The following is a 16,619-nucleotide window of genomic DNA, read 5'->3' on the forward strand; positions in this document are numbered from 1 at the left end:
TGTGTTTTGTTTTCGCTCCGCTTCACATCTTTGGCTGCACGGCCAATTGGCAATACAATGAGTTATATGCTGAACAATAGAGTATTTATATACTAAAACGTTTCTCATTATTCCTTCAAGATGATAAACGATGAAATGACATTTAATTGGTGATATCTGCGAGAAGCTCGCTTGGGTGGGTTGCTTATCCTTGGCGACTTGCTTCATTGGGATATACTTGGCGAAAAAATACAATATTGGTGATGGAGCTGTTAGGTAGAGATTGAGAATATCTAACAAAGATTCGAGTAGCACATTAGAATAGACTTCCGAAAGTTCGCAAAAATACTCAAACCACGCTACTAAACAACTGCTAACAGGATTGAGACAAGCAGATCGATTGATGTTAGGGCAAGCAAAGGCTATGTACCGGAAACGTACACAGAGAACAGACAATTACTTATCATTAAGTCGTCGTTCTAACGAATGATGAAACCGAAAGAAAGAATGCTCGCATACAATTCTTTGACTGCTGAGGAGCAGCCGCGCCTTCCCGACCTCGCAAAATAAAGCATGGCAACCAAATGCCAGGTATCTTAATTGCTCCTGTGTACTTTCCTCGCCAGCATGTAAACACAGCTACTTAAGCCGACTCTTACATTCTGTGCCTTTCTTCTCTTCTTCACCTTCTTGCATCAACATTCCATCGGCAAAATGCCCTCCCATTCTCTCCCATCAATATTGCATTGCATATCACATCGTTTACATGATTTCATGCAATCGATTTGCACCTTGAGCCATAAGTAATTCGATATCCCAACCCGAGCTCAGTTCATAGAGATCAATGTCTGTTGTCTCTCTTTATCATCATCGCCCGTGCAGGTCCCCACGCCGAGCTTCCAGTATCGGGACAGCACCCACTGATGGAAACATGCTGATTACTTGGCATCATAGAAGATTCTCAAGATGCGCCCCATCTGGTGCATTCAGCACATAGTGCTTGGTGTACGGAGTACTTGCCCTCCCACACTGTCCTTTCAACGACTTCACACTGTGACTTCAATACGGTCAAGACTTCCACCTTAGGACATTGAGATCACTTGGACCTCCTCGGCTTATGATGCTTGTCATACTCTTCGGTACGAGCAATTAGGCCCGAGCATCACGACAATCTACTCCCACCTTTCCGTATGGAAAAGTTACCATGCTCGGGCAACATCAAATGGATCTCTCTTTGTCTCTTTGGTACGTACCATTACGCCCCGCTCCTCTCTCACGACAAATTGCCTTCAGAACAAGAGGTTTCTGCAAGGCTCCCACGCGCGGGCAAGATTAACAACCCGCACCTCCATCATCGGGGCGGACGCTCCCCATCGTCCGTCCCCGCAGAGGTGTGGGGGACAGCACAGTACAAATCGTCAGCTTTTAAGCTGACGTATGTTCTCTCTACGCCTCAATGGGCTTTTTAGGCTCGATTCGATCACGGCGAAAGAACTTTGGTTACGAGCTTAACCCCTCTTCGGACTTCCCATGGTGAGCTCAGCTACACATCATTGCTCTACCAAGGTGAAGACCTCATCTGAGGTACGTGCAACCCAACGCTGACATTGACAGATTGGGTGTGCCATCGAAGACGTTGACATTGCAAACAATCTGCTACACATCATGCTGTCGAACATTCGAACATTACCAAGACACCAGCGAGAACATAAAACAAGGTCAAACCGCACCACAACCTTGAACACATTGATGAATTCAACGACAGCGCTATGTCTCGGTACTGGATGAGAGAATTTCCAACTTCTCGATTCTCTGGCACAGTGGCTGCACTGGAGGCGCTTTCGAATGCTCACTTGAGCTGTCGGAGGTAAGTAATGCATCTTACTACTGAGAGACAGGAAGTACTGAAAATGATTCAATAAAGCAAAAGCCCAAAGAATAACCCAAGCTCATGACCAAGTGCAAAGCAATCTACCTCCATGAGAACTGCAACACGACTCGCAACCTGTGAGACCAGTACAGTATAGAATGCCATCAAAGGAAGGAAACAAAAGACATTTGAAGAATCAGGTAAGTTACAGCCGTCATAACGTGCAAGAGCTACTGACGTCGACCTGGTCAGCATCAAATTGGTTTTGGTTGTCTTCAAACGCTCTTCAATCAAACCCATCGCAATCTCGACGTCATCAACAGCCATTGCACGCACAGCAACATCTTTGCCTGCAGAGACAAGGTAGTACGCTGAACTTAGCAGGCTCATAATTGGTACTTCGTCTTGACTCGAGGGTAGTGTTCAGGAGGATTGACCATGTATATATGAAGTGTTGAGGACAGTGAAGATGGGGTTTGGCGTATGGGCAGTCAAGATCTGGAAGCTGTTCTGCTGAAAAGCGAAGCTATGGACGATCTGGAAGCAGTTAATTTTTGAAAGTATATCAATGTACATGGAACATCGATGGCTCGGTGGCGCCAATGGAGACATTTGCACACATATCTTCTCTCAATTCGATGACAAGATCCTGAAGTAAAACTGCAGCCAACGGGGAACAAATCTCAAGAAGTAATTCGGGAAGCGATCTCACCATGAACTTGTCAGGTTCTCGTATAGTGAAGTCTGTGTCCTGCGGAGGTCTTTAGGAGCTAGGAAACGAAATTTGCTGAAAGGTATGGAAGTAACAAAATGATGTTGCGAGGAAAATATATTTGATTGTGCGGGAACTGGCAACTAGTGACTAGCAGCTACCTTAGATAAGGTATCGGCTGGTGGCTCAGCTGGAATTCAAACCACGAGGTTCCACGAGACGGAATACACTATAATTTTAGCCCCCAACCAAAACGCTTTGCGCAAGATTAGATAGAGGCTGAAAAAAAAACAACGAATGAAAAAATTATGACTCTTGTCTCGTAGGTGCAACGAGAAAACTGAGTGTGTGACGATACAACGGTGCCTATGATACGGGGATACGTCGAGGTGAACGAGATGAAGCGGAAGGTGTATTTATCGGAACGAGGAGCTACTGCACTCCACACAAAGAACTTGTGACGTACCTCTATTTAAACCAATAACTTCCGTTGGACATATCGCAGGACCATTTTGTCGTCGGAAATGCTGCGACACGAAGACGATTAGACGTATACATAGGTAGATAGATGCCTGTCTCCATGTCAAGACTTCAATATCGCACTCAACCTCTCAACCTCCTCCCCACTCGCGACATCTCCTTCTCCATCCTGCCCAACAATTGCACTCGAATGATACACCAGGGCTTCTGTCTCTTTCACAAGCACCTTTAAATTCCCCGACCTCACTCCCCCACCTACAATCACTTCTATCCTGCCCGCTGCCTGACTCACTAAGCGCGCAAGTACATCTCGCCCTTCGAAAGCGTTTGCTGCTCCCCCGCTGGTCAGAACGGATGTAAAGCCGAGTGAGATGAGAGTCTCGAGTGCGGAGGCCATTTCTGTGGCTGGGATGAGGTCGAATGCGCGGTGAAATGTGGTGTGTTTTCGGCGCTGAGATTGGGTTGGATGGGAAGTTTGGGAGTGGATGTGGTCGAGTAGCTGTTTACAGACTACCTCATCGATTTTCCCGTCGGGAGTCAAGACTCCAAAGACGAAGCCATTGATATCGACTCCCTCGACGCTGAATGTTGAGATGTCGTTTTTCATCTGGGTGATTTCTGCTGGGGTGTAGATGAAGTTACCGCCACGGGGGCGGATCATTACGTTGATGGGGATAGTGGCGGCATTGGAGGTGATAGTATTTTTGATATGCGTGGTAAGAGTGGTGAGGGTTTCGAGGGAGGGTGTGGTACCACCGAGGGATTGGTTGGCGCAGAGTTCGATGCGGGAGGCGCCGTGGTGGAGAGCAACGATGCTAGAGGCGGCGTTGAAGGTGGCTATTTCCAGGGTGGGAGGCATGCTGGGTGGTAGCTCATGTGATACGAAGAGAATGTATATTATACCTAGGTACGGCAGAGGTGTGCCAAGTTATCTGATCTGATTTGTTTGGTGCTCTACTCCAGTATAGGCACCAGACCTGGTACCTGTTTGACACACTGAAGTTGATAATATTGGGTTGACGTCAAAGTAACCAATCGCGCTCCTTCAGACAGCCCTCAATCCAAGCTCTACTCGATTCGGAAACACAAGCCAGTCGGGGATATCTCTCCGTTTCGAGGTAGATCTGGGGATGGCTCAAAATTGTAATGCACAGAAGATGATAGGAGTGTCGTCCCGACACGCTACCCGGAAGTGGGAGGTCCACCCGATAGCCGGGTAAACCTTATCTCGTCCTCCTTATCGCTTACCAGGGTCTATCCAACGACATCTCTTGTATTGAGCAGATCAATGGCATAAGAGCTAGTATCTGAATCCTGTCATAGTGCGGGATGGCGTGGATAGGTGAGTAGGTAGGCAGGTGAGTGCGCTTTCATAAATGGAAAGAGTTCCGTGCATCTGGTGGCTGGGTTTTCTACTCTCTCAATTATCTCACTGGATACTCTTGGTTCAAATTCGATCTTTCACTTCCTCTCTTCTATCGCCACATTCTCTACATACCAGGGCTCTTCTTGACTGATGGTACTTTGTTTTCATCTCACTACTCCTGTCGATCTCGAGAAGAACTGGGCGCACATTCAACTCCAAGCCGCTATCATGGTCCGCCATAATTTCGAGTATCCAAAGGATGCCACGAACACCGTCAACAGGTACAAATATCAGGGTGATTTTACTTCCCAGTTTGCTCATTCTTTTGATCATGCTCTAACTTCTCATAGCCGATTACTCGCTGAAGACAATTCAGTACGTAGCTTCCACATTCGGCCTTCTTTCCCACTTCCCCACTCCCACATCTGAGGACACGAATAGCAAAAATTTAGTAGCAAATACTGACTGACGCAAACAATCAGTTCAATCATCAACTCCTCCCCCATCCTGCATGTCTCCTTCACACCCGACCCATCTGACCCTTTCCCCGTGATACTCCCCATGATTGGTCAAATGGGATCATTTTCTCGTCCCTCAGCATCAATAGGTGATACACTAGACTGCTACATCCACGGCTACGTCTCCTCTCGAATCATGAACCTCGCTCGCTCATCCACCAGCACCAGTACCAGCACCACCAAAGGCCTCCCAGTCTGCATCACCGCCTCGAAAGTCACCGGCCTAGTCTTAACACTCACGCCATACTCCCACAACTACAACTATCTCTCGTCGACACTTTTCGGGTACGCCTCGCTAGTGGAGACTACAGAGGAGAAACTGTATGCCATGCTACTTATTACGAATAGTGTTGTGGCGGACAGGTGGGTGAATTCGAGGGTTCCGCCGACTGGGGCGGAATTGGAGAGTACTGCTATTTTGAGAATCAAGGTGGAGAGGGGGAGTGCGAAGGTAAGTGGTGCTGTTTCCTTGGGTTTGCCTACGAGGACTTGAAATCTGCTTTGTCATTTTGACTCTGAGATACGTTGAGATGTGGAGCGTGATTCAAAATTTGAGTTGTCGCTGCACGAAAATAAGGATGAAAGAGTTGGGTTTGAATGCTGATGTGGAAATGATTTGTGGAGCTTAAAGCTTCGGAATTAATATATACTGACAGTTTAATAGGTCAGAGAAGGAGGACCAGGGATAGATGGAGAAAGTCGGGCAGATCTGAAAGATAGCGAGACAATGGGAAGGGTCTGGACGGGTGTTTTACCCGTTTGGGAACAATTAGGCGAGGTGTGTTTCCCCCTCTCTTCCCTCTCTCTCACTCTCTCCTTCTTTCTTCCCTCTTCCTCAGGGCTCTAAAATCTCCACCCCATCTCCAATCTCCTCCCTCCCTCCCCAGAACGAACAAAATAACACGTGATATCGATGCTGATAATTCTCCCACATCACAGCCCATCCCAGGACCCTACAACGAAGTCAAAGATGTACCCGAACATGTTAGGTCGTATAGAGATGACTTTAACCGTGAGAGGAGGGAGTATGCTGAGGAGGTGGCGAGGAAGGATGCTCCTGTTAAGAAGGCGGAGGGGAGTGATGGAGAAGTTGAGTAAGTGGTGATGATGATGGGGCGGGGAGGAGTGATGTGATGTGATATGAGGCGGATGGGGGAGTAAGTGAGTGGTATATGTGCTGTGTGAGAGACAGAGGGGGGATTCTGGGGTTCTGTGGCGTGTCTGCAACTTGTTGAGCTCATATTGTTTTCTGGGAGGGCGTCCGGGTCTGTCTTCGCCGATCATGGTATGCTAGATAACAACAATATCTTTGAGAATTGGAAGATATCTAGATTCTCCATGTTGCCTTAGCTTCCTTCCCCGGTGTGTTCTTCATTGAGGCCTGTCGTGCTTGAGCCAGGGGTTACAAACGAAAAAGAATATCCTCTCAAAAGATTGGGATATCAATTGTTCATTACTCGTAGCCGCCACCGTCACTCATCTAAGGATTTCCACCAGCCTCCTGTCTAACCCTAACCTCTCTAACCAACGCTTTCGCCTCCTCAACCTCCACGCCATCCTGACAAAGCTCCGTCGCCAATTGCATAGCTCGATTATAATCACCCGTCCTCATAGCAAATTTTGCCAGCCACATCCGGGCTTTCGACGTCGCAGCAGTGACTCCCGTACCTGTCTCTCCACTACCTCCGCCTCCTCCTTGGGGCCGCGCATCGTCGTCTGAGGATTGCGAGTCGGCGTGAATATTGATGACTGAAGACTCGAGATTTTCAGCTGCTCCTTCTTCTTGAGCGACACACATCTCCATGTATGATTTTGCTTCTGCTTCGTCTTCGAGTCGCTCGTACATCCCTGCGATCTGGAGTAAGATTTCTGGGTCCATGATTGTAGCCCTCTCTCGACCTCCACTTCCAAAGGAGCTACCGACCCCGGCATCGTAGTAGCTGTCAGCTTGGAGGGCTCTCTTCAATGCCTTGATGCCTTCTAGATCACGTCCCATTTTCTGAAGACATGATCCAACAGCCATCCACATCTTGCCATCCCATGGTCTCAAACCTGCTGCTCGTTTGTAGTACCATAGTGCGTACGCATGCATTTCCAGCACTTCGTACGTTTGACCCAGTCCGTACCACGCTCTGTAGTCTCTCCTATTGACATCCACCGCTCTTCGATATGATTCGATGGCTGCGTGTGTATTCTTTAACTCGACATATTCGTGTCCCATCAGGGTCCATGCGCTCAAACATGATCGATCGAGAGTGAGTGCTCGACGGAAATACTGAACTGCTTTTTCATGTGACGAGAGCAAGGAGTAATAATTTCCAATCACGACACAAGATTCTGGACGGAATTTATCCACAGCAGAACAGAGATGGGCGAGGAATGACAGCTTTGGCCGTAGGTTCATAACATAAAGGATATTCGAATAGTGATCTAATGAATCGAGTCGATGTGGATGAAGAGCTAATAAATGGCTGAAGTGAGCGTCGGCAGTGACAAAGTCTTTGGTGTGATAAGCCAATAGAGCCACACATGTGAGGATGAAAGGACTTGTTGGGAATATCGAGAGTAATTTGCTTAAGTTATCGGCAAGTTCCTGATTGGACTGATACAATTCGAGGGCGGTGTGTATGTGGAAAATAAAACCAAAGATGTGTGCTGGAACGATGGAGTATAGTTGATTGAGCTGTATGATGTCAGTCTTGTCCTGGTGCCTGCATTATAAAACCTACTTCCTCAATTCTTCCAATCAAAGAGGTCATTTCCAGCCAACAGCTCCAATTCATTTGATATAATTGAACACTTTGAATCAACCAGTGCATGGCTTGGGATTCATTCTTGTCCTTTGCAAGCACCATGCCGTATCTGGGCCAGTCAGCAATTGCGATCCTAGCTTGTGGCAATCACTTACAAGTACTCAAGCCATCCTTGGCTACCTTCCACAACCCCATGCTCATTGGTATGCTCAAGGAACCAAGTCTCGAGGAACCGACTTATTACAATCAATTGCTTATTAACCGCACTTCCCCCGTCATGTGGGCCCATAACCATTTCGCTATCCTCATCTTTCTTCTTCTCCCCGGACATGAATTTGGCATATAACGCCAGGAACAAGCTCTTCTGACTGAGCTTGGGTATAGGTACCGTGGTCGCACTTGTGCGAGTCGCCGATACCCTTGTCTTCCCTTTTCCTTGTGGCGTAGTTACATTTGGGCTTTTTGCGGTAGCAGTTGATAAAATCCCGGACAGAACAGTATCTGGCAAGAAAACAGCTGCACATCGATCGAATTCGCGACAATCGAAGAATGATTTGGCCAGCAGGTATTTATTTATCTCTTTCGCTTCCAATATGGATTCTTCGGCGTCAGGGTTGCCAGTAAGGACAATAGGTGGTAGGGGAGTCGATGGTACTTCAGTCATCTGCGAATCCTCAGGCTTGATGGATTCTTCGGAGGAAGGCAGTGAATCGAGGAGTTCCGCTGCCCTGCGCATAAGTCAGCCCATGCACTGCATGATCGGGAGCTTGATTTACCATTTGGCTGACTGATAAAGACATCTTTCAGAGCATTTTACCACTGCCTCCTGCAGGTTCGCGCGCATTTCAGCGATCCCTCGCGGAGTGAGGAGACTCATGGCCGCACGATAGCCGGTGCGGCGAGGGAACTTGCTGCGAGGAGGAATGCAGGTGGTAGAAGTCCTTGGTCTTTGAAGAAGTATCCGCTGAGTTTCTCCAATGCGTATCGCGAAATTCGTGGTGCTGGGGTTGTCTTGTCTTACCTTTCGAGTTGGATTGGTGTTGGACGAGGCTGCGGGCCGATCCTCAACTGTGGAAAGCAGGCTTGAATTGACGCGTTTTGTTGACTTTTGTCGCGTGCAAGGATGAGATCATATATTTGACGATCAACACCAGAGAAAGTTTTCAAATTGTGATGCCATTAGATGAAAAGGTTCGAAATCAATGCCCGAGAACTTCCATGGGAGAAAAGTAGACGAAATGATGGGACGAAGGCGCAAGTCAGTAGATCCCTTAGATCTTTGACAGCCGCATCCCATCCCTCCCGTCCATCCCTGCCCACACCAGCCCGCCCGCATGTCAGGTTCTGCCACCCCCACCATTCACCGCTCTCAGACATCCCCCTTTTTCTCGACCGCCTCGAAGCTCCATCTCCGTTTGTAGGCAGGACTGACTTGTTGGTACCCGTTCCCATAATCAACATTCGTTCCATCGGGATTTTCAGATTCAACTCACCCCTCAATTACACGCGACAGCTTTAAATCCAACATGGCGAAAACTACTACCCTCAAGGACTTCGAATCCGTCTTCCCAAAGCTGGTTGAGGATCTGCTTAGCCATGCTAAGCACTACAACCTCCCAGAAGCTTTCGTCGAATGGTACAAAGCTGTAAGTGGTCAAGAACCTACCGTGCAATCTAAGTGTATCGTATCTAAAACCCCACAGTCTCTCAATGCCAATACCATCGGCGGAAAATGCAACCGCGGAATGTCTGTACCCGATTCAGTCTCCCTCCTCCTCGAAGCACCCCTCACCGAAGAACAATATTTCCAGGCCGCAACATTGGGATGGATGACCGAGCTCCTGCAGGCTTTCTTTTTGGTCTCCGACGATATCATGGACAGCAGCATCACTCGACGAGGTGCGCCATGCTGGTACCGTCAGCCGCACGTTGGAATGGTTGCAATAAATGACGCTTTCATGCTCGAATCCGCCATCTACACCCTCCTCAAGAAGTACTTCAAGACTCATCCGTCATACGTCGACCTCATTGAGCTGTTCCACGAAGTGACTTTCCAAACCGAGATCGGTCAATTGTGTGATTTACTCACCGCGCCAGAAGACAAGATCGACCTAGACAACTTCTCACTGGAGAAATACCAATTCATTGTCATTTACAAGACAGCATACTACTCCTTCTACCTACCTGTCGCCCTCGCTCTCTACCACCAAAACATCGCCACACCAAAGAACCTCAAACAAGCAGAAGACATCCTGATTCCTCTTGGCGAATACTTCCAGATCCAGGATGACTATCTAGATAACTTTGGCCTCCCAGAACATATCGGCAAGATCGGCACGGATATTATGGATAATAAGTGCTCGTGGCTGGTCAACAAGGCTCTTGCGATCGTGACTCCAGAGCAAAGGAAGGTGTTGGAGGACAACTACGGACGCAAGAACAAGGAGAATGAGGCTGCTGTTAAAAAGCTCTTTGACGAGTTGAAACTGGAGCAGATCTACAAGGATTACGAGGAGAAGCGTGTTGGTGAGATCAGAAAGATGATTGCTGAGGTTGATGAGTCTGAGGGTTTGAAAAGAACTGTCTTTGAGAGCTTCTTGGCGAAGATCTACAAGCGAAGCAAGTAATTTTGCTTAACCGTGGCGAATTTGCATCGAGAACATGCTTTTCATGTGCAGCATTTACGGGCTTGCCGCTCTATACCTTGGAATAGCTCGGTTTTGCTGTCGATATTCACATCAATATGAATTATAATACCCATTTCATGCGTCTCTTTTCTGGCTGAGAGATACATCTTCTTTTGCCAATTTATTCACATGGCGTAAACTTGTGTTCAAATCAAACACCCGATTTGTGAGGAAGTGAGCGTCCTGTCGGCATTTCCTTCCGCCAGCTTCTTCAGCAATCATTACGAGTCCTTAACGACGCACAAGCAGCGGTCCTGGTCGCCTCCTAGTACCTCCACCTTACGGGGAGGGCTTGAATTTGATCATCCGTGCGGTATCTTACTACAATCACGACATTTCAAGAAATGTTAAGCAGACATTTAGACAAGTTGAAATCTACTCTCAGGCTCAGTGTCCTGAACGGCAGACGTCAGCGGGACCATGGTCGGGGGAATACCGAGCTGGAAAGATGTCAAGTCAATAAATCTCATTTTAAGTTTATCTTTCAATGTGAATATTTGGAGAGAAAATGGTAAGCTATCAGTGCTATTTCCAGGGTCGAAAAGTTATACTCTTCTGGTCCCAATGCCCTCAAAGCACAACTCTAGTATCTTAACATCTAACTCTGCTGTAGAAGTCACAGGTTACAACGCAGCGCTTCATCCAGTAAAAATAACTGAATGGGCAACTTTAGCAAGGGACACAGCCAGACATACGTCCTTGTAAACAAAGCCCCTTGCGCCTCCAAACAATCAAGGTCTGGTAAGCGAGACTCGCTTCGCAACCGGGACGACGTCATCCATTCGAGATCTCATCTCAGAAGTTCAAATAAAGAAGCATCAACATCACCATAATGTCATATACATAATCATCACTTATTTCACACTCATCATCACTTCACTTCACTTCACTTCACCTTCCCTTCACAAAATGACGAATACCTTCACCCCCTTCCAAAAACCCAACCCCAACCGCCCATCGCACCACACCAACAACTTCGGAACCTCATTTCGCAACCCGTGGCCCTCGGCCTCCACTCCAACCTGGACAGAGATTTTCCAGTCTTCCTTCCCACTGAGTTTCTATCCCGATCTGGCCAAGAGACATCCCGATATCCGGGACGTGAAAGTCGTTGCGCCGGACTGGGGAGAGGCGGACTTGAAGGCGAGAGGGCTGGATGGGAATGATTGTATTGTAGGAACGACGCTAGGGCATGCGGGGGTCATGGTGCAGATTCCACTGGAAGGGACGAGCAAAGTGGTTGAGGAAGGGAAAAGAGAAGGAGATGAGGATGAGATAGGGGACGTGAAAAGAAAGGGGAGGAAGGAGAGGTTATGGGTTGTTTTTGATCCTATTTTCTCGGCTAGGGCGGGGCCTACGCAATACACTGGTCCAGGGAGGACAAAGAGGGCGCCGTGTCAAGTGCATGATTTTCCTGGTAAGTCTGGAGATTTACCGTGCCACTAGCTTGATAGACATATTCTCATATATGATGACCTGTGATGCTGACGGAAAAGGATGCGATGCTGTGGTCATCTCACATAACCACTACGACCATCTGGACTTACCGACTATCCAAGCAATACTAAAGAAATTCCCGAAGACGAAGTATTTCGTACCCTTGGGGAATAAGAGCTGGTTGGCCAATCTTGGCGTCCCAAAAGATCTAATAGTCGAGCTAGACTGGTGGGAGGAACGAGAGTATAGCTTGCAGGACTTTGGGTATAAGTATACGGGCTCGAAATCAGACTCGAACTCAGGTCCTAGAAGTCGGGAGACGAGAATAAGATTCACTTGTGTTCCCGCACAGCACAACTCCGCGCGCAGTCCCCTGGATCAAGGCAACACACTCTGGTGCGGCTGGGTTGTTGAACAACTCCTTATCTCGCAAGATCCAGATTCAAAAGTAGCTTCGGATTCAGATCCCAACTCAAGTTTAACTTCAACGTCGGCAGATACCACCAACAGAACAGCAACAAAAATACAACACTCCGCCCAGCGAAAAGGCACAGTCTACCATGCCGGCGACACCGGCTACCGGCGTACCGCCCACTCCACCTCCACCTGCCCCATATTCCCCACCATCGGCTTCAAATACGGGCCCATTGACCTCTCCTTCCTCCCCATCTGGCGCGGCGGTAGTCTCTCTTTCTTCTCGACCCTCGGACTCCGCCTGAGTCATAAAGATATCCCGTCTGCGCTACACGCGTCGCCGGCCGATGCAATGGATATCCATGCGGATGTGAGGTCGCGGAACAGTGTGGGTGTACATTTTGGAACGTTTGTGGGGAGTGAGAATGAGAGTTTGGAGGCAATTTTGGAGTTTGAGGAGGCAAGGGAGGAGAGGGGGGTGGGTTTGTTGAAGGATGAGGTGGTGAATGGAGAAGTGAGTGAGGGGAAAGGGAAAACGAGGGCGGGGGTGGTGGATATTGGGGGTAGTGTCGCTGTGAGGATTGGTGGGGATTGATGCAATGTAGTGTTGATAGTGTGCAGGGTTGAGCGTTGCATAAGCGAGATCATAATGGATTGTTCCAGCAGAGAAGGCTTTGATATGGAGGAAGGCCTGAGTTGTGGCAGGCGGTTATGGATACATGAGATGGTACTGTAAACATCTGGAAATGCCGAGTGTTTACGCCCACTAAGCGAGGTGAAACATACACAAGGTATCCTTGATAGCGAACGCTTTGTCTCGCAACGAGCTGACTTTGACGACCAGGATCCTTTGTTACTTTGCTATCGATGGTTCATCGAACATTATCTATTTACAGGACAAAACGTTCTCCAACACTCACTCTCATCCATTAATCACCACCTACCAAAGCGTCCCCTTGCTCTGCGTCTTCTCCTTCTCCAACTTCCTCACATCCATCCTCTTCCACAGCACAATAGCCAACACACAGACTGGCATAAACGCACTTCCCGCAATCACCATCTTCCGCTGAACATCCGCATACGCCACAATAATCGCATCCCTGATCTCCGATCCCATGGGATAATCCTGTTGGATCACAAACGAAGAATAAATCGTCGCCGTTAAATTCTTGCTCTCCTCTGGCAAAGCCTTGTACAGTTCATTCGGGAGGATGTTAGTCCAGAAAGCGCCGGCGATGGCTTGACCGATGGCTGACCCGATTGATCCGAACATACTCCAGAGGGCGATGGCCACGGCGACTTCTTGGTGAGAGACCGAGGCCATGACGGCGAGTTGAGCGCAGGTCGCCCAGATGCCGGTACCGATTCCGTTGAGGACTTGGCACATCACGAGGAGGCCGACGTGGGTGCTGGGGGTACGGAGGTGGATGAGTAAAGCGGTGCCGAGGACGGCGAAGGGAATACCGCCGTATGCGGTGTATTTGAAATCACCAGTGCGGCTGATGAGGCTGTTGGTATTGAGTTAGCCCATACGTTGCTATATTGAATTTTGGGATGTTGGGAGAAGGGGTGATGGATGGACATGGACAATGAACTTACAATCCAATGAACGGTGAAATGAACGACGATGTCAGTGAGAAGGCGTTCAAAATGTATCCCGAGTTCCTGATGCTCTGGTCATGCACTACCTGCAAATACGAATAATAGTACGTATCCCAGCAGAAGATACTCAAGAACATGAAACCGTACAGCAGAGACGAGCCGATGATGGTTCGGTTCATGAGGTACTTGAATGGGAAGAATTGCACGGGTGCGAAGAATCGCTCCCAAAGCACGAAGGCGACCATCGAGACAACTCCGACGACGAGCATGGAGATTATGGTTCCGGATGCCCAGCCTTTGGATTGTCCGTTGGCGAGGGAGAATGGTAGGAGGATCAGAGAGAACGCAGCTGTGCAGAGGAGAAGGCCCAGAACTGGATTCCTATTAGTACTTCATTTCAGAAAGAATGGACCAAACAACGTACCATCAAACTCAATGACATAGAACTTGAAAGATTCAAACCAAGTTCGGTTATGCACTCGCTCAGGCAAAGCACCTAGTCTCGCAGCCTTCTTCTGCTGAGCTAGCATGACTGCCGCAGCAGGAAGACTCACCCCAATCAAAATAATGCAGAAAGCACCAAATGCCCACCTCCAAGTCGATTCCTTATCAAACAACTCCGCAATGGCCGGGCCAGCAAACGTAGTCGCGATAGTCGGCGTCCCATTTATAGTAAAAGCTAACATCCGATTTTTTAACGTCGTCATATCCGCCAGCATGACATCGATGACATAGAGGAGGCCAAGATGGCCAACCCAGTAGAAAGTGTGGGCTGCAGCGTAGGTGGTAACGTTCTTACATACAGCTTTCATGATGAGTCCGAGGGAGACGACGAAGAGCATGAGAAGAAAGCCTTCGACTCGGCCCCAGATGTCGATTATTTTAGCGATGGTGAATGCAGAGACGCCGCCTGCGATAGTGGCTACGATTCCTGTGGCGCCGAGGAGACCGTGGGAAGAGAAGTCGGAAGTTACATAGGCTGTGAGATTGGAGTTGATGCTTGACATGAGGAGCTCGACGAAAGAGACGAGGTATAGCCTGGGGTGTGTCAGTTCACAATTCAAGTTTTGGATACACCATAGCGCATGAAAATAAATATGACTTACAGAATAAACATCAATGCCAGTGTTTTCTTAGTCCAGACCGTAGTGATAGCCTCAACACGCTTCACACCATCCTGCTTATGCGTCGATCCATCCTCCGAGTCTAACTTCTCATCAAACGAGACTTCATTGACATTCGAATCATTGACAGGACTTTTCTCGATATCAATAGTCGACTCAACGACCCTATTCTCAACGGGAGTAATGGAAGCCATCCTGTTGTCATTCGTCGCTTGACCTTACTCGTTGAACGTCGACAAGCGAAGTCCAGGTATAGACGTGTAGGTAGAGGAGTAAGGAACGAAGAAAGGATCAGATAGATGGCCAACCCTTTATATCTTATCTCATCTTCAAGGCTAGCTCTGCTCCCATGGTATCCCGCAGTCGCCCTTGGTCCACTTTGCCTAGAAGCAGTGAAGATCCACAGAACATAGCTTGCGTCTAGGTTCATTTGGCCGTCTTGGCTCCCTTGCCATCCGATCCCAGTCCTCTGGTCCGCTGCAGCCGAACGGAGTAGCTACAGCAAGAGTAGACGTGCGCAGATATCCACCATTGCATGGCAGGCATTACTGCATTGGTTCTTTGCTATGATCCCGGGTATCTGGATGACTATACATGAAAGGGAAAGAATAACTAGGCAGCTAGATTTCACCGAAGTTGACCCAAACATGGAATTTTTCACCTTCGCTAAGCACATCAATGTTCTTCAACAGCGGGGGTCCCACCAATCCAACCGTACCTCCCTATCACCGCCTACATTCTCCCCATAGCACAGCTAAAAGACCCAAAAAAAAACTTACTTCACAATCCAGAGACACAGAACCGCACTTGCGGAAATGCCCCCAAATCCAGCTACGAACTAAGCGTAAGCGTGCGGCGAAGCAGTGAAAAGATTCTTCAGATGGGCCGATCAGATAAGATAAAATTTTCTCGCCAAGGAGACCATTCCCCGCTCTTGGCAGGCTTGGAAGTTCATCGGGTGCTGGTATGTGGCCAATGGACTAGGGAGATCGGGAGAATGTGGAGAGATGAACAGGGTGCTACTGAAGGATATGCTATCTAGCATATGCTATCGGGGTGCATGAAGCTTGTGCTGTTTGGAGGGAAGTGGTTTGGGTGGTTGTGAAGTCCGGTGAGCTTGGCTTTTGATAACGCAAGACTTCGGTTGGACAGTTGTAAAGAGAAGCTCTATGTCGGTTGTGAAATTACCATCACTTGTATTGAGATTTCTGGCGAAGATTCAGTCGCCTTCTGTGTGGTATACTAAAATTGCTGCCAGAATGTTGATGAGATTTGCGTATCAAGCTGCGCGGGAATGTCTCTCATTCCGAACTTTTTCTTGCATCTTTCCAAGTCAAACGACATGACCTTGTTTGACGCAAAATCGAATGCGAAAAATACCAAAAGGGTTGTCTAACTCGACAGGCGCGTCGTGTTTTCAGCACTTGCCATGGAACTCCTATTCCTGAGTCCATTGTGCTCGTCCAACCTTACGCCAGCAAACACAACCTCCGGAACTCGACGAGTTACTTCTCTCTAGCCGACACAATAACGCCATTCTTTGCCAGACTCGGGTCTGAACCATTCTATCGGTGTTAGAAATAAGTGGCCGATTGAGGCACGTACAGAACAACAAAATCAACTTCTTCAGGGCACCACTTCTCAACGTATAGTATTTAAAAAGAGAAGTCCTTTTCA

At 48.3% G+C, this 16,619-nt stretch overlaps 6 protein-coding genes across 6 annotated transcripts; 3 read left to right on the forward strand and 3 right to left on the reverse strand.

Moving 5' to 3' along the window:
• Positions 1-2,635: 2,635 nt before the first annotated feature.
• On the reverse strand, positions 2,636-4,186 carry ONS95_008807 (uncharacterized protein). The gene is made up of 2 exons (XM_058502364.1): positions 3,028-4,186; positions 2,636-2,790 (listed from the first exon to the last, which is right to left on the reverse strand). The coding sequence occupies exon 1, from the start codon at positions 3,898-3,900 to the stop codon at positions 3,145-3,147; it is 756 nt and encodes a 251-aa protein (XP_058361292.1). The 5' UTR covers positions 3,901-4,186; the 3' UTR covers positions 2,636-2,790; positions 3,028-3,144.
• A 96-nt stretch (positions 4,187-4,282) lies between these two features.
• Positions 4,283-6,227, forward strand: ONS95_015050 (uncharacterized protein). The gene is made up of 5 exons (XM_058508735.1): positions 4,283-4,702; positions 4,758-4,782; positions 4,890-5,376; positions 5,590-5,703; positions 5,865-6,227. The coding sequence occupies exons 1-5, from the start codon at positions 4,558-4,560 to the stop codon at positions 6,021-6,023; spliced, it is 930 nt and encodes a 309-aa protein (XP_058361293.1). The 5' UTR covers positions 4,283-4,557; the 3' UTR covers positions 6,024-6,227.
• A 178-nt stretch (positions 6,228-6,405) lies between these two features.
• On the reverse strand, positions 6,406-8,941 carry CDC23_2 (Anaphase-promoting complex subunit 23; the record flags this gene model as incomplete). Its single annotated transcript, XM_058502365.1, has 4 exons — positions 8,455-8,941; positions 7,834-8,406; positions 7,655-7,787; positions 6,406-7,608 (listed from the first exon to the last, which is right to left on the reverse strand). Exons 1-4 carry the CDS (start codon positions 8,553-8,555, stop codon positions 6,406-6,408), a joined length of 2,010 nt encoding a protein of 669 aa, XP_058361294.1. The 5' UTR covers positions 8,556-8,941.
• A 263-nt stretch (positions 8,942-9,204) lies between these two features.
• On the forward strand, positions 9,205-10,305 carry ERG20 (Farnesyl pyrophosphate synthetase; the record flags this gene model as incomplete). Its single annotated transcript, XM_058502366.1, has 2 exons — positions 9,205-9,324; positions 9,382-10,305. 2 exons carry the CDS (start codon positions 9,205-9,207, stop codon positions 10,303-10,305), a joined length of 1,044 nt encoding a protein of 347 aa, XP_058361295.1.
• A 969-nt stretch (positions 10,306-11,274) lies between these two features.
• Positions 11,275-12,811, forward strand: ONS95_008810 (uncharacterized protein; the record flags this gene model as incomplete). Its single annotated transcript, XM_058502367.1, has 2 exons — positions 11,275-11,782; positions 11,862-12,811. 2 exons carry the CDS (start codon positions 11,275-11,277, stop codon positions 12,809-12,811), a joined length of 1,458 nt encoding a protein of 485 aa, XP_058361296.1.
• ONS95_008811 (uncharacterized protein) lies at positions 12,725-16,569 on the reverse strand. Its single transcript, XM_058502368.1, has 4 exons — positions 14,925-16,569; positions 14,243-14,856; positions 13,816-14,191; positions 12,725-13,724 (listed from the first exon to the last, which is right to left on the reverse strand). The coding sequence occupies exons 1-4, from the start codon at positions 15,134-15,136 to the stop codon at positions 13,157-13,159; spliced, it is 1,770 nt and encodes a 589-aa protein (XP_058361297.1). The 5' UTR covers positions 15,137-16,569; the 3' UTR covers positions 12,725-13,156.
• Positions 16,570-16,619: the final 50 nt, after the last annotated feature.

This window comes from Cadophora gregata, assembly GCF_030347475.1.
Source record: "Cadophora gregata isolate MNR1 chromosome Unknown scaffold_3, whole genome shotgun sequence".
NCBI classification, from domain to species: Eukaryota; Fungi; Ascomycota; class Leotiomycetes; order Helotiales; family Ploettnerulaceae; genus Cadophora; species Cadophora gregata.

What these genes read in the sequence shown, in the direction of transcription:
- ONS95_015050 (XM_058508735.1), top strand. Translation starts at nt 4,558, where the DNA reads ATGGTACTTTGTTTTCATCTCACTACTCCTGTCGATCTCGAGAAGAAC. An exon ending in TACTCGCTGAAGACAATTCA is followed by an intron (nt 4,783 to 4,889) that starts GTACGTAGCTTC and finishes GCAAACAATCAG; the next exon opens with TTCAATCATCAACTCCTCCC. An exon ending in TGGAGAGGGGGAGTGCGAAG is followed by an intron (nt 5,377 to 5,589) that starts GTAAGTGGTGCT and finishes ACAGTTTAATAG; the next exon opens with GTCAGAGAAGGAGGACCAGG.
- ONS95_008811 (XM_058502368.1), bottom strand. Translation starts at nt 15,136, where the DNA reads ATGGCTTCCATTACTCCCGTTGAGAATAGGGTCGTTGAGTCGACTATT. An exon ending in CTGGCATTGATGTTTATTCT is followed by an intron (nt 14,857 to 14,924) that starts GTAAGTCATATT and finishes GACACACCCCAG; the next exon opens with GCTATACCTCGTCTCTTTCG. An exon ending in ATTTCACCGTTCATTGGATT is followed by an intron (nt 13,725 to 13,815) that starts GTAAGTTCATTG and finishes CAATACCAACAG; the next exon opens with CCTCATCAGCCGCACTGGTG.
- ONS95_008807 (XM_058502364.1), bottom strand. Translation starts at nt 3,900, where the DNA reads ATGCCTCCCACCCTGGAAATAGCCACCTTCAACGCCGCCTCTAGCATC.